The sequence below is a fragment of the Echinops telfairi genome, unplaced genomic scaffold (genome assembly GCF_000313985.2).
Source record: "Echinops telfairi isolate 266 unplaced genomic scaffold, ASM31398v2 ScPeMD7_31;HRSCAF=116, whole genome shotgun sequence".
NCBI classification, from domain to species: Eukaryota; Metazoa; Chordata; class Mammalia; order Afrosoricida; family Tenrecidae; genus Echinops; species Echinops telfairi.
The window spans coordinates 5,005,574-5,021,754 of NW_022103928.1; the positions used below are offsets into that span (position 1 = coordinate 5,005,574).

At 48.2% G+C, this 16,181-nt stretch overlaps 2 protein-coding genes across 3 annotated transcripts in view; one reads left to right on the forward strand and one right to left on the reverse strand.

Moving 5' to 3' along the window:
* The window catches only part of PDZRN3 (PDZ domain containing ring finger 3), a 265,912-nt gene that overhangs the window by 199,248 nt on the left and 50,483 nt on the right, over positions 1–16,181 (forward strand). Inside the window, exon 1 of one of the 2 annotated variants that reach the window (XM_004702432.2) lies at positions 9,854–9,922. The exons of the other annotated variant lie outside the window; for it this stretch is intronic. Coding sequence (XP_004702489.1) covers positions 9,854–9,922 — 69 coding nt within the window. Of the gene's footprint in view, positions 1–9,853; positions 9,923–16,181 lie in introns of those variants that run through there. 2 annotated transcript variants of the gene reach the window in all.
* Positions 5,879–6,466, reverse strand: LOC105978564 (60S ribosomal protein L17-like). The gene has a single exon (XM_045290105.1). It carries the CDS (start codon positions 6,464–6,466, stop codon positions 5,879–5,881), a length of 588 nt encoding a protein of 195 aa, XP_045146040.1.

Sequence of the window (16,181 nt, forward strand, 5' to 3'; positions counted from 1 at the left end):
GCCAAAGGTCCTTGTGCAAAGCAAACAGTTTTCACTCATTTACTTAAAGGATGGTGTTTTGAAGTCACCCAGCAACACCATGAGAAAAAAGTCCTGGTGGTCTGTTTCTATGAAAACAACAGTCTAGTCCCTTTCTGTAAGGACCACATTCTAGAAAACCCTGCAACATGGGGGCACAGTGAATTGGTTTGTTGGTTGCTGGTAGGTGTGACCAGGGTTACAGAGACACATTGTTCAGCCTTTCTCATGTTGTTGAGGATGAAATCTTTGATGCCTCAGTACATTCAGGTGGGCAGGGAGACCATCTGAAAGATAGGAGATGCTTCTCATTCTCTGAGACCCAGCTGGGTCACATTGCTGCATCCTAGTGACAATCCAGAACAAGATGGGCACACACCCGCAGGCGCAGCACACTGTGCCTCATTCTAGTCAACAGGCCAACTGTGTGAGAGCCTTGGGGGTTAGGAGCATCATGAGAGCATTGTGTTTCTTAAGATGGTTTTCTTTACCAGCACCTGCCATTTCTCAACCAGGAACCCACTGGCACACATCAGTGTGGAGGCAGGACACCCCTAGGAACAAGCAGACACCTGAAGGGTTCTGACCTCATTGCTGCCCTTTGCTCACTGTGTGCCCATGGCAGACGATTTTACCTTGCTGAGACTCAGTTCCCTCCGAGTTAAAATGAGGGTAATAGGGCCCTCTTTCTCATTTAGTTGCCAATGAACAGCAAAAATCTCTTTGCTTACTCTGTGAGCATGTGGTCACCCAGCTATGGTCCCCAGGCTGAACCCAGCACCAGCCTGTTTCTGTACAGCCACTGAGTCCAGAATAGTGTTTAAATGCTTTTTAAATATTTCATATACACCCAAATTCCAAACTCACTGCCATCAAGTCAATGTTGACTCTGTAGGGCAGAGTGGAACTGCCCCTGTGAGTTTCCAAGACTTCCCTGTTTCCCCGAAAGTAAGACATCCCCCGAAAATAAGACCTACTTACAGTTTTGCCTCTCGCTGAAATATAAGGCATCCCCTCGAAAATAAGACCTCTCCCAAAACAAGGCCCCCCAAAGCTACCGTAACTCTGGACTGTAGTGGCGGGTGCCACCACGCAGCTCGCTGTTGGCCGGAGTGCAGCCGAGGCAGACAGAAAGTGCGAGGTCTCTTTTAATAAAACAGTAAAACAATAAATAATAAATATGTACCGTATTCTTCTTCATGGAAAAATAAGACATTCCCTGAAAATAAGATCTAGTGCATCTTTGGCAGCAAAAATTAATATAAGACACTGTCTTATTTTCGTGGAAACAGGGTAACTCTTTACTGGAGTAGAGGGTCCCTTCTTTCTCCTTTGGAGTGGCTGGTGGTTTTGAACTACTGATCCTGTGGTTAGTAGCCTAATGAGTAACTTGTAGGGCTCTTATCTGTTACATAAACATCAGCATAATGTTCTCAATTTTTGCTTTGAGGCCCATAAAACACAAAATATTTATCTCATCCTTTATAGTAAAAGTATGTCGACCTCCACCTCTAAGAGCCTGCCTGGAGGACTTTTTTTTTTTTTCTTTTTTAACATTTTATTAGGGGCTCATACAACTGTTATCCCAATCCATACACACATCGATTGTGTAAAGCGCATTTGTACATCGTTTCTCAAAACATTTTCTCTCCATTTAAATCCCCGACATTAGGTCCTCATTTTTCCCCTCCCTCCCCACTCCCCCCTCCCGCATGAGCCCTTGATAGTTTATAAATGGGTATTTTGTCATATCTTGCCCTGTCCGACGTCTCCCTTCATCCACTTTTCGGTTGTCTGTCCCCCAGGGAGGAGGTCACACACAGTTCCATGTAATCGGTTCCCTCTTTCCTACCCATTCTCCCTTTACCCTCCGTTTTGCCACTCACACCACTGGTCCTATAGGGCTCATCCGTCCTGGATTCCCTGTATTTTCAGTTCCTATCTGTACCAGTGTACCTCCTCTGGTCTAGCCAGTCTTGCAAGATAGAATTCGAGTCATGGTGGGAGCGGGGAGGAAACCTTTAGGAACTAGAGGAAAGTTGTATTTCTCATCATTGTTAACCTGGAGGACTTTTTGATCCCCCAAGTCTGTTATTTTTTTCTTTGCGTTTGTTGCTCACTTGCCAACTCTGTTCCAAGAACTTTCACAGAGCTTTTAATAAGCTGTCTTTCAATCATGGGTGGTCACCCTACTATGAGAATGGGGAGCCAGGGCCCCAGGGTGCTGTGAGTTGATCTGCTGTTCTTCCTTGCCCCACTCATATGCCGGCCAGAAAGAACGCCTACTCTATATGAGGAGGAGCACACACTTAAAGGCATTTCAAAGGTGACAGAAAGGACTCGCACAGGAATGTGACATGTATGGAGGGTGGTGGTGGTACATGGAGGTACCCACTTATCTCCCATCACTTGGAAATCACTTGCATCTTCAAAAGCACACAGAGTGCTGTGGGACATCCCAGGAACAAATGAAGGAGGCCCAGAGCATCAAACCCATCAGAAAACATGGACCTCTTGTTGAAGTAGAGGCACATCAGAGATCTTCCCCTTCAACCGCGATGGCTGGATCCCAGCAGACCTTGTGCCTCTTGCTAAATTCTCGTCTGATAGCCTGTTTCATGGACTCTCGAGGCTGTACCAAAAGTTTAATGTGTTCAATTGCTAACAAGAAGGTTGCAGGTTCAAGTCCCCACAGGGGTATGTCAGGAGAAAGGTCTGGAGATCTACTTCTGAGAAGTCAGCCATTGAGAATACTGTGGAACCTGGCTCTCCTGTGACCCACCTGGGCTCAACATGCATTAACAGTGTCTTGGTAGCAGCAGCCTGGAACCAGGGCTGCTCCAGCTCAGTGGTGGTTGGCAGCTGGCTGCCCTCTCCTCATCAGGACTCCACTGAGTCATAAGTAGCTCCTCACAACCGCGCTCTCAGTGCAAACAGCCTGTCTGGCACCACAGCATGGGTGCTTACACACATATCCCTGCACACACCAGCTCCTCAATCAATTTGGCTAGGGAGAAAAAATCCTTCCATTAAAAAAGTAACATTTGATGTTTAGGGCTGAATGTGGCTTTTTGGAAACAAAAGTACACTACTCGATGCTATGATTGATTTTTTTTCAGCTCACCTATCTATCTATCTATCTATCTATCTATCTATCTATCTATCTATCTATCTATCGATCGGCATATGTGTTCCATCATATGTGAAGTTGCTCCTTTTCTTTTCTTTGACAATAAGGTTTTCTTCCATCCTTGGCTTTCTCCATCCTCACGGTCCTTGTTCAGCAATGCGTGGAAGATCACTAATTGAGCTTTAAGCTAGCTGTTGAAAGTTGCTTTGAGGAAAGTGAAGCTTTAACTAGAAGTTATCAAGTGCCTTTCCTCAACAAATGGTGGGTTTGAATTTCTGGCTATGTCTGGCAAATAGGGATTGTAGGTGCAATTGTCCAACCAGCATATAGAAAATGCTACTTCTGGGGTGATGGCCATCTTGATCATCCCTTATGTAAGACTTTGTTGCCTGTGTGGGTCACTGTCATATATTCAGAGGCACCTGGTACAGAGCAAGCCTCCCTGAATAGCCGGGGATGAATGTATTCATCAGGTAGTAATTGAGCATGAACAGTTAGGAGCAGGTGCTGGACACGCAGTGCTGAATTGGACCTGGTGCTTCATGGGACAAACCTCTCCACGAGGAGGAGAGTAATGTGAACCCCACAGGGTCAGCCATGCTGTAAGGCACAGCAGCAGTGAGATTTGGGGGGCATTTTGAAGGCAATAGAGTTGGGCACCCCTGGCTGTGGGCACCACATGTGTGCAGATGTAGATGTGGTGCACCATGCACAATTCAGTGTGCATGTGGACAGGAAGATGCACCTGAGACCGGGACAGGGTGAGGGGTCTTGTCCCCTGCAGGAGAGCTTCATATCTTGAGAGTGGTGGATTGCTCAGCTGGGGGGCGGGGGGGATATGACTTAGCTGCAGTGTGCAGTAGGAATTAAAAGGAGAGTACAATTTGAGTCAGGGAGAAGACAAATCTGTTGCCCAAGTGATACGGTTGGCAGCTAAGGAGAAGCTAGTGAATGGGTTTAGTAGCTTTAGAAGAGGAAGCCTCTCTCCAGTAACTGTCTGGTACCATCTCAAGGGCCCGCATCCCCCCAAATGGCTTGCCTTTCCTCCTCCCACCTCTCTCATCATGGCACTCCCCAGCAGTGTGCACAGACTCCCCAACACTGGGCAAAACAAGGAGGTCATATTCCAGATCGGAGTCAAATAAACTGACCCCAAGCACTGTGATGAAGATGGTTTGCTGGAGTTGGCGGGTCCTTCGGCAATTACGTTCATGTCTCGTGCCGCCTCTTGGCAGCATCCCCGATGACTTAGGGAAGCTCCGAGAATGATTACAAAGGATACTCCCAGGGCATCCTAAGCCCTCTTCTGTCAGTTTGGGTCACCAGGCGCTCTTTGGTGACCCCTCTTTGCACTTGTTTCATTTCTGTGAAGCAGGAAGAGGCGGGTGGCTGATGATGCAGAGGCCTGGAGCAGGGTGCCGTGTGCGCATGTGCATTGCTGAGCCTATTAGGCACTTTCTGATGATCTGATTACGAACTTGAAAAGGATGTGAGCATCTTTTCAAACAATGTATGCCTTTGTAAGGCTAGTAGTTTTTCATTTTTACAGGGACAGCGGTTCTCTCAAAAGTAGTTCCATTATAAATCACTTCCTGTCACTAACAGGCTGTCTCTGCCCTCATGCACAGCCACTTTGATCAGCCTCCTGAAATGCTCCGCATGCATCATGATACAGGTGTGCCCCGGTACCCAACGGCGCCTTACTTTCACAACAGGTTGACCTGCTTTTTGGAATTGAAACTGCCTTCTGAATGCGTTCGCTTACTTTACAGAATAAAGGGTATTTTTATTGCCTATAATCACTCTGCTGCTAGGTCTTATTTTAGGCATGTGTATGTATGTTTGGGTTGGTTTTTTTTTTTGCGCAGCTAATTCCAAATAACATGTAATTAATCACAAGAGAGATAAACCAACTTTTCAGTTCCGTATTTACTGGTATCTTCTCTACTCCTCCCTCTCTGCCAGGCACTCAGCAGCATGAGACTCTTTAGCATTCCACTCTTTAGAAGGCAGCCATTTCCAGTGTGCCAAGGACCCAGGGCTCCCAGCCCAGTCATGGGGCGCCTGTGAGGTCACAGCTCATTTTTGTAAAAATGCTTAGATGTGATCTTTGCGGTTTCTCTCCCTTGTTCATATTCATATGATGGGGGAGAATGGGGGGAAGGGGGTGGCAACTGCCTTTCCCAGGGTCCATGGCTGTCAGTTGCCATTGAGTCAGCACTGACTCCTAGTGACCCCCAGGCACAGCAGGATCAGCCTGTTGTGATGCAGAGGGCTCTCATTGGCTGGCTTGGTGGAAGTAGTCGCCAGGCCTTTCTTCCTTGTGGAGATCGTCACTGGTGGCCTTTGAGCTGGTTCTGATTCACTGTAGCCCCCTGTGGGCACAAGGGCTCTGGAGGCTGTGCCCTTTCAGGAGCCCGCTCTCTTGTGCTCCGAGGCACAGAGGCACCGTGGGTGAGGTCAGATTGCCAGCTAGTACTTGAGCGTGTCACCGCGGCTCCCCGTGGACACCTTCCTAGAGTCACACAGCACAATACCAGAAGAGGCTGGGTACAACCCAGCTGTCTTCAATTAAACTGGATAGTAACGAGCTTGCCAAAATGTAAAGAAATGCCATTCTTCTCAATACATTATTATTATTACTCTCTGAAAATCAAAGTTATTTTTCATAAAAACGTGTCATATTAGGATGTAAAGACTTGGCTGTTGTTTTGGGGTTTTTTTACTGCTTTAGCCTTTATTTTTTATTATTTTAAGCTTAATTTCTTTCTGAGCCATGAGTTTTTGCTTCTTCAGTTTCTTCTGGGAAATCTTTTTCTTCTGTGCAACCTCCTCTTCTGGTTTGGGAACGATCTGTTCCTTCTCTGTCAGGATCATGTCAGTGTGGCAGGGGGACCTCATGTATGGGTTGGTCCGACCATGAGCTCTGTAAATCCGGCTGTGCATCTTGGGCGCTTTGTTCACCCGGATGTGCTCAATGACCAGAGAATCCACATCTAAACCCTTCAGTTCAGCATGACTTTCTGCATTTTTAAGCATGCAAAGCAAAAATTCAGCACTCTTTTGGGGCCACCGACCCTGGGTCCAACCCCACTGTTGGGTCTGGGCACACCGACCAACACCACCATTGTAACGTCGGAAGGGCATACACTGCTTCTGCACAGTCACGTCTTTCAGGTATTTGGTGGCTTTCCGGATGTGCATGCCTTTGATGGCCCGGGCAGTTTCACGGGTGTTCTGGAAGTGGACCCGGAGGTTCGACCCTCTCGATTTGCAGGATTTTGTGGGGTTTTCTGGGTCGAGTGAGTAGCGAACCATTTGGCAGGTCACCGCAGGCCGCTACATTTAGAGGAAGTGGCTGTTGTTATTTTTAAAAGGACCATGAATAAATGTTTTCAAGTGCCTGATTATTTCTAAGATGAGAAATATTAATAGATAGGACCCATGTAAACAAAAGTGCTTTGAGGGTTCTCAATTGTTAAAACAATGGCATTTTGGAGAATATAAAAGTGTTCCTGTTACTGACATTTGCAAGTTTTCCACTAAAGATGGGAAAGACTCCATCCGGCTTCATCCTTCTGGCCCAGGCCCATCTCTAAGTTGATGTGCGGCTGTGTAGCAGCCAGTGGGCACACAGCTAATGTGAAACACCAACCGTGTGCAGGGAACACCAGCCAGGATCAAAGGTCTGTCTTACATGGGCACCAAGCATGCTTTGCTTAGCTCTCTGGTGGCACGTGCCAGGGGGTGCTTTCATTGGTGGGTGTGCAAGACGATGCCATCTGCTACTGTGTGTTTCTGGGCCCCTCCATCAGGCCTGGACTCTGGTGGAAAATCTGACATGGCTCCTGCCCTCAGGAAGCTGGAGGCAGTCATAGGGAAAGTGGTGCAAATGAGCAGCCTACTCATTGCCTTTTAAAGTGATAGGAGGACAGGAGCCGGAGAACAGTGATGAGGGTGTTCGTTGCTATCCAGTTGGCACTGGCTCATTGACCCATGGTGACCCCAGGCACAGCAAAACAAAGCACCACCTTCACGTTGGCTCACATGCTTGAGCTCATTGCTGTGGCCACTGTGTATGTGTTTTGGGTGAAGGCCCACCTGGGTAGGGGGGGTGGCGGTGGGGGGCGATCTTCTACCGCCCTGTGTCAGCATTCTGTTGTGATGCTTAGGGTCTCCATTGGCTTATTTTCCAGGAGTAGATGTGCAAGCCTTTCTTTGTAGTCTTAGTTTGGATGTTCCTCATGAAGGACACTGATGGAAACGGACTCGCCTGTGGTATAGCTTCCAGTACCACGGCAACATGTGAGTCCTATTGGTATGACCCTCTGCCAGATGGGCGGTAGAACATGACCTGACACAGTAATTTGGAAGATAGGTGAACAAATCCAAACAAAGTTTCTCTAAGGAGCTTCCATTGAGAAGGAGGAAGAGCCTTCTGTCAGAGGGCCCAGCAGGTGTAAAAGGCCTGAGAAGCAGGGCATGGGCATGTGGGAGTGTGGGTGAACACTGGTCAGGTGGGAGGAAGTGAGCGCAGGGGACAAGTTTCACAGGGCACTGCAGGCCTATGTGGAAACACTGGGTTTTAATCCCCTTGTCGCTCGAGGGCTTTGGTGCATTGAAAGATCTGAAAGGGATTGCATTTCTGTTTTGTGAGGGCTAGCCTGGAGGCCACTGGAGACTAAATTGGAGGCTAGGGACTCGCTGGATGGGTAAAAGAGGAGGCAGAGAGTGCATAAGGGGGCCCATGGTTCCAGCTTGGTAAGAGATGGTGTCTGGAAGTGGCAGGGTGGGCAGAGGCAGGGAGTAGAACAAGCCAGACTGGCCCAAACTGGCCCATAAACTGAACAGGGGATGAAGGAGGCAAGTGGAGGGAACAAGCATGTCCCTGATGAGGCAATTTAGGATTTCTCTTACAGCCAAAACCAAACTTGGCAGGGTGGTCTTTAACAGCCTCTTTGGAGATTAGGAAGCAGAGGATCCACTCATTTGCTTGTGGATCGATAGGACTTCCCCCAGCATCAAAACAGAGTCAGCAATCACGGCTGCCTCTCCACGTCCTCTGTGACTTCTTTCCCTGATGGCATCCTTCAGCATTTTGCTCTGGATAACTTCCTCCCCACCCCCATGTCCTTCCCACTTCAGCAAGTCAGGGCTGTGAGCCGGCCCCAGCCTGGTTGCCTGGCCTCAACTTCTGGGTCAGCGATGTGGGACCAGATGAATGTGCCAGTGGCTGCCAAGGTGGGGTTTTATGGGAGACCTGCTTACTCACATCCCAGGTGTGCCTGGGCTCCCAGAGAAAGCTAGCATTATTCTTCAGCCTGTGGATGCCTCTGCCATCAGGCATGTGGGCGTCCTCCTCTGAGACAGTTGTACTTTCATAAAATGAAGGAGGTGAAGGCTGCAGATGCAACTGGGAGCGTTGTATCCATGAGCCATTTGGAGACAGACAAAACTGTTGAACAAAAGGTCTCGGTGTGTCTCATTCAGGCCGTGGGACAACTATCTATGAAACGCAGAGTTGCTTGGGAAGCTATCAGGCCTAGTGGGATGGAGGCTGCAGGGGAGGCGAGGAGTCAGACAGCCAGGACCACAATTCCCCAATACTGTCTGTGCCTGCCAGCCTGTGTCATTTTGCAACTGCCAGCTTTCCCGACTCACAACCAGGGTGCAACTGCAGCTGCTCAGGCAGCTTGGGGCATCAGAGACAGGTCAGCAGTAGCCAGGGTGGAGGAGCTCAGTGACAGGAGCTGGAGACATGTCGCAGCATCTATGCGGCTTATCTGCCCGCCGTCCTCCCTGTTCTCTGATGATAAACACCTGTCCGTCCTTTAGACTGAAGCTGCCCTCCAGTAAGGGTTCTGTGCCTGCTCACCTTCTGGGCAGCTCTGCCTTCCCAGTGCCTGGCTCCTCTGCCTGGGCACGGACACATCACCACAATTCAACTTCTCTGATGCTTTATTTATCTGCACAGGATTTTCCCAGCAACTTTGCAAAGCACTAAATATTGTAGGAATATTATTCAAAACGTGTCCTTCCCATAAAATCCCCCTCGATGTGACATCATTATCTGCAGCATTAAATACATTTTATATCATCAGAAATGTTATGATATATTTAAAAATGAATTTCTACTCAGCTTAAACCCATTAGGGGATTATCCTTAGAGAGCTCACTAAAAAACACAGTCGTGTTTATTTGCAACTGCCAGAAACTGGCTCGCCCCCCAAAAAAGGAAAAACGTTAGTGTCTTTTATTATTCCCTGCCACTGGAGCACTTGCTTGTTAATTAGAGAAATTTCAACTGTCATAGTTGGCAATTATAGGTTCTGTATCATTGTCTGTTATGAATAGTCAATGAGCGCTGATTAATATGCATGAGCAGCAGTATATATAGCGTGTGCATTGGACCACAATCCAGCTGCCACATTGACTGAGAGGAGGGAGTGGGGGGTGTGCGCGCGCGTGTGTGTGGGTGTGTGCGCGCGCGTGCATGCCGCACAGGGAGGAAGGCGAGGTGGAGGGCAGCTCGCGGTGGCAGCGTTGGCAGCAGCGCCCATGTGAGGTGCTGCAGCTGCTCGCCCGCGCCTCCGGCCGGCTCACCTGAGGCTGTCGGGACCCCTGCTGGCTGCGCGCCGCCGCCGCCGAGCTGCTGCTCCCGCTGCTGAGGACGCGGCGCCAGCCTCCCTGGACCGCGCTCCAAACATGGGATGCAGTTTGTGCAGCCTGCGGAAGCAAGAGGAGCAGTACAAGTTACTCTATGAAGTTTGTCAGGTAACGCCCTGCCATCCTCTCCCGGGGCGCTGTGCGGAACTTCCACGCGAGCAAAGTCTTGGGGCACTTACTGCGGGGGGCAGGGGATTCCAAACTAGGCGGCCCCGCTGACTTCCAGGTATTTTCCATCACCTTGCACTTCCGTAGTGCAGGTGCGGTTTCTGAGACACCGTTTCGCTGGGCGCTCGCACTCCTCCGGTCCCGCAGCCCTGTCACAAAGCGCTTTCTCAAGAGACTTCTAACCGTACCGCCAGCCCAGCCAGGTCAGACGGATGTGTTTGTGGGGGTCAACATCACACACACCCTTTGAAGGAGTTGGAGAAGATTGGGGGGGGGGCGGTTAACTATTGCTGGGGGGTCTGTGTCCTGTTTACAGTGACAGGCGCGCTGTTCGTCTGTGAGAGCATTAGCACGGACTGAAGTCCTGGATCTTTCAGCAACTTCTCTCAAGGGGACATGTGGTTCCCATGCCTGCTTCACACTTTCTATTCAGAGCCCTTCTCTGTGAAAAGTTAAGAACTTCCAGAGCAGAGGGCTCGGGCGTGGCTACTGCCATTCACCAAAGATGATGTTTGGTGGCTTTTAGGAGTCGTTGCTAAATGACACGAAGTTACAGCTGAAAACAAAATGAGCGTGGCTAAGGTGTAACCCAGACAACGCATCTTCAGTTCAATGGTGACTTCCTTTTAAACATTTCATGTCTTCTCTGAGCCAGCAGATTTTGATACTGCTACTGGATACCAAACCTAGCGATTGAGGGGCTTTCCCACCTTAAATCAATTCTAATGCCTTCATTAGAATCATTCTTTAGTGATAAAAAAAAATCATAATCCTGCTAAAAATATTTGTCTTATTTTATGAGAGTTTGGGGAGAAGACTGTTATAAGCAAGTGAGAAAAGAGGTCTGTATTCCTTGACATTCAATGCTAAATAGATAGGAGTGGGGGGGGGGGGGGTTTGTTTTTTTTAATCATTAGCCTAGTTTGTTTTTAAGAGCCAGACTTTAGACCAGAGGATGACACTGGTACAGATAGGAACTGGAAATACAGGGAATCCAGGGCGGATGATCCCTATAGGACCAGTGGTGTGAGTGGCAAAACAGGGAGGGTAGAGGGAGAGTGGGTAGGAAAGAGGGAACCGATTACACGGAACTATATGTGACCTCCTCCCTGGGGGACGGACAACAGAAAAGTGGGTGAAGGGAGACGTCGGACAGGGCAAGATATGACAAAATACCCATTTATAAACTATCAAGGGCTCATGAGGGAGCGGGGAGCGGGGAGGGAGGGGGAAAATGAGGACCTAATGTCGGGGGTTTAAGTGGAGAGGAAATGTTTTGAGAATGATGAGAGCAATGAATGTACAAATGCGCTTTACACAATTGATGTGTGTATGGATGGTGATAAGAGTTGTATGAGCCCCTAATAAAATGATTTTTAAAAAAAAAGAGCCAGACTTAAAAGAATTGATTAGCTGTGTTGCGTGCCATGTTTTCACTGGCCACCAGAGGGCGAAGGCGATTAGAAAACACAGGTGAAATGGATTGCTGCTAGTCTAAATTGGCTGCTTTGCTGGGGTTGAGTAAGATCTGAGTCTGTCCCCCAGTGAGGCACGGAGAAGGGCAAACCTTTCAGCGTAGGTAGAGAATACATATCCTACTCAAAGCAAGCATCATAAGTACGTTTGGGGAAAATCCTTCTGACCTGTCAGTTCAGGTGTCCCTTGGACTGGGGTCCTTTTCAGAGCCGGAAGGGAGACCACATTAGAGATCTTGGGCTAAATGCTGCACCACTAGTGACTGCGTCCGTTGTATGATCCTGTGGTGACGATTTGGTCCTGAGTTTGCCAGCTGATCCTATGGAAAGAGCTAGAGGAGGGTCTAAATGAAAGGGACAGACACAGACACCATTGTCCGCACTTGAGCAAGTGGGGTGCCGTTTGTTAGAGAACCACTGCCACATGCACGTAACTACACATAGTGATATTCCTAATGCTTCCACTTTGCTCGACCCGACCGTCAATGATATGTGCACACACATATATACATACACGTGTATATCTACGTGTGTATATATAATTTATAGTAAACATATACGTATATATATAATTGAATAGTCACTGGTGTAGCTATATTAATTATGCTGTCACCATACAAAAGGCATGCCCTCCATACTTTTGGCAAATCTATGTTAACTTATCCTTTATTCAGCTGTATTATTTATGCCCTCCTCCTTCTCCCTGGCCTCCTCCAAAGTGGGAGGTTGGATTCTGTTTGTTTGATTTTCACTAGGTGAATTTATGTGGAAACATTACTGGCCAAATATCACACAGTAAATTGCTGATAAATGGCTTCCATCTGGAATACATTTTGTCAACAATTTAGGAAGCCGTGCACATTTATTTTTAGGAACCCCAAACTACTTTTCAGACCCAACCCTTGTGCCAACTAAGTAAAATCCCCTTTCCTCCTATTCTTTTGAAGCCCTGTATCCGAACTTAAAAGAATTCTCAAAACACTTGCAGGAATTAATAAATGCATTCCCTCTTATTATGCAAAGCCTTATTAGACCAGAGAAATTAAGATTCCCATAAATGACAGTTCCAGAATGCCTGGTGCGCCAGGCTTCAGTAAGACCTCATAACCAAGGCACAAAGAGGATCAGATATTACAGGGCTCACACTTTATCCTTCCCTCATCCAGATGTAATTCAGAGATGGTCTTCATTGGAGCTGTTGTTAGCTTAAGGAAGGAGCTCTGGTGGCGCAGATGTTAAGGTCAGTGAGAGGTCAGTGGTTCACATTCACCAGGAGAAATATGAGGCAGTCTGCTCCCATAAAGATCAGAGGCCTGGAGACCCACAGGGGCAGTTCTGCCCTGCCCTGGGGGGTTACTGTGAGTGGGAATTGAATGAATGACATCAGGCTTGGTTTGGGGCTTGTAAGCTTAATGATGCAAAACAATAGCTTTACCTCTTGTTGCACACATACCTTATTATACATTTCATCACATCAGAAATCACCACAGCACTTTAAGTTGCCTGATGACTAAGGGGCACTGTAAAGAATGCATACAGATCAGAGATCGACGCTCTGCATGAAAGGATGCACAGAGGGACTTGGGGACATGCAGCACTTCTAAGGAGAGTACAAGGCTGGCACCAGCCTGCCCTGCAGCTAGGAGACGAGTGGAGTCGCAACAGTTCTCTGTGTTTTGCTAACTGTGGCTGGAACCTGTGCCGGTCAGAAGGGCGAAATCTGTTGGCAGTTGCTTCATGCTTTGGAAAGTCGTAGTGATTCTGAACACTCAACAATACCATTACAGAGGAGAGACAGGAAAGTGGGAAAGGATGGACTAGCTTCAAATTAACCAGAGTGCATGCCTCCTTCCCCTGGATGAATGGGTTGGCGGAGGAGACCTGTGTGCATTGGAACATGATGCTGGGGCAGTCTGGCAGTTCTAGGGCTGTGGCTAATGATGGTCATCTTGTGACTGGGGAGCATGCAGCAGGGATGGGAGGCCCATGACTGATGGCCCAGCACAGACCCAGCCCTGGCCCTCTGCCTGGCTGCATGCTTCCAGGACAAGGGAAGGCCAGCCTGTGGGCACTTAGGGTAGGGTCTGTAGATCGAAGTCCAGGAAAAAACAGTGCACACCAGACAAAATCATTCACTTCTTCCACCTCTTTATATATATAATCTATAATATTTTATATCTAATATATATAAAATTAGAGCTGGTGTGAACTTTGCTCCTGAGCAGATGCTGTGGCTTGGGTATTGTGTGATTGATTGTGCTGAGACACCACTCCTCACAGTGTTACTGTTCACTCATTGGCTGCTCTGTTGTTCACCTGAGAGGTGATCACCAAGAGTGGGTTCAGGTCCAAGTTTAAAGGGTATCTAAGGACCAGTCTTGGCAGGGGGCTGGGGGAGGGTGTCCAACTGTCTCGTCTAGACCAGTGAGCCTGGTCTTTTTGATGATTTTAAAATGTTGGTCTACAGTTTTCTCCTACACTATCCAGGACCTTGTACTGTGATCCCAGTGAGCGTGGTCAGTAGGGGTAGCCGGGACCATCTATGTCTCCTGGTCTCAAGCAAACAGAGACTGTTTCATGTGGTCCATTCGCTTTGCAGTAATGGTTTCCTTCGGTCATTTTCTTTACTCTTCTTAGCTGCAGATGTGCGAGAACAATAGATGTATCTGAGATGGCCACTCAAAAGCTTTTAAGACTCCAATTACTACTCACCAAAGTAGGATACAGAATATTGCCTTAATAGGGAAGGTTAGACAGTTGACCTAGATGTCTCCCAAGATTCTCCCAAGATGATGGCCCTAAGGCCTCCAGCCCAGGAACTAAGTACCTTGTGTTATTGAGTTAACAGCTGAGAAGTCTGCATAGCTTTGTCCCATGGATATATTTATAGCACACCCTAAATACATATGTAGAACTTGTCTTCTTCCAAAACAGGCATACTGTGGGTATATGCCCATGCCTCACCCCACACGTGTTCAGTTTACATGTCACCCTATATATCCACTGATAAATGATAGTATGTCATTACTACTATTGCAGGTTAAACTGTGAGGTTTTCCTAGCATCTTCCTTTGTTGTGGTCAGATTGTGCCAACCTCTTGTATTGTGTATCACCTCTCCCTTCACCCAAGTCCACCCTCTCACTAGTGGTCTTCCCTCTTTGCCATCAAACAACTTTTCTTTCTGTGCATAACCTTCCCTTGACTTTTCCTGTCTGCACTTTTGTTTCACTGAGTGACTTGTTTCACTCAGTACCATGTCCCCCTGGCCCACCCATGTTATGAGTGCTTCGCAGGTCCCCCATTACTTTTTAGCATTGCGTACACTCCCACTGTGTAACTGTGTATGGGAGGACTCCACCTCTTCTAACATCAGCCAGAGACCCCGAGTTGGTCGGAAGCCTTGGAGGGTGGGACTAGGCAGGAGGGGAGCGATTCTGGTTGGGACAGAGGCGTCAGACTGGGAAGGAAGTCTGCTGACTTACACAGCGCCCTAGAGTCTGCACGCAGATGTTGAGATGCCGAGGAAAGTACGTTTTTCTGTTGGCAGCGGTGTTTACTGCACCAACCACAGTATTCCTCATGGCATCCCTGGCATGTGGCATCACTCAGCTCAGTGTCTGCCACACGTTTGCTCAGGGAGCCCTCACAGCAGCCCTGGACGTGGGTTCTCCTCTTACCCTCCCCTGCTTTCAAAGGAGCAGACACACGGAGGCCAGGGCAGACCTAAGCTGGCAATCCAAAGCCTGTGGATTCTTAGTTAAGCCGTGTTCATCAGTGTCTGTGAACAGATGACACCAGTATGTTGAACATGTGGGCTAGTTTATAAAACCCACTCTTACCTTTGTGGGCAAACCTGCGGACCTCCGTACTCAGGTAGACTCCCATGCTGCGTGGCCCCTCAGTCTGAGCGGAGTGTACTTGGGAGCTAGGTGGGGAGTCACAGAGTCCCGCAGCAGGCGCTGAGACACGGCCCAGAGTCCCCATTAACTTCCCGGCAGCTTTGGAAATGGACATCTTGTGAAAGCTCATGTCCTCTTGCCTCACAGCAAGAACAGAAAATTAATCGGACTACTGTGTTGCCCTTTGGTGCTATTTGAAGTTACTGGTTTTGAAAGGCAAAGCAAAACAAACAAACAAACCAAGTGCCAGTGACTGGCGAGAGAGCTACAGAGGTTCCTGCCTGTGACCCTCCCCATGGCGCCTCCTCGGCCAGTGGACCAGCCATTTCTTTGGACAGTGCTCGCTCATCAGCCTCCTGTTCATGAAACCTGACTGTACGCAACCCCAGTTTCATGTTTAATTACGTAGATGTGAGACTCAACTAGCTGTTTTTCCTACCTCAGAGCAAAGCGTTAGTTACTGACTCTGCCGAGTATCTGCTGGGTTGCAATATGATTAATCCTGGGCAGAATTAATGGTGGTTAATTGGATGGGCATAAACCTAACCTCTACACAGTGGGGTTGAGCCTGGCACAGTTCTCAGGCAAGGAGGAGTCTGTTGTCTTAGACAGACTCGATACACAAAGCTTTGCATTAAAAGCCATTTCATATGCTAAAATATCATAGGAACCCTGGTGACATAGTGGTTATGCCTTGGGCTGTGAATCACAAGGTCAGTAGTTCAAGCACCAGCTACTCTGCTGGAGAAAGGCAAGGCTTACTTACTACTCCCGTGAAGAGTTATACTCTGGGAAACTCAGAGGGGTAGGTCTACCCTGTCCC

What these genes read in the sequence shown, in the direction of transcription:
- LOC105978564 (XM_045290105.1), bottom strand. Translation starts at nt 6,466, where the DNA reads ATGGTTCGCTACTCACTCGACCCAGAAAACCCCACAAAATCCTGCAAA.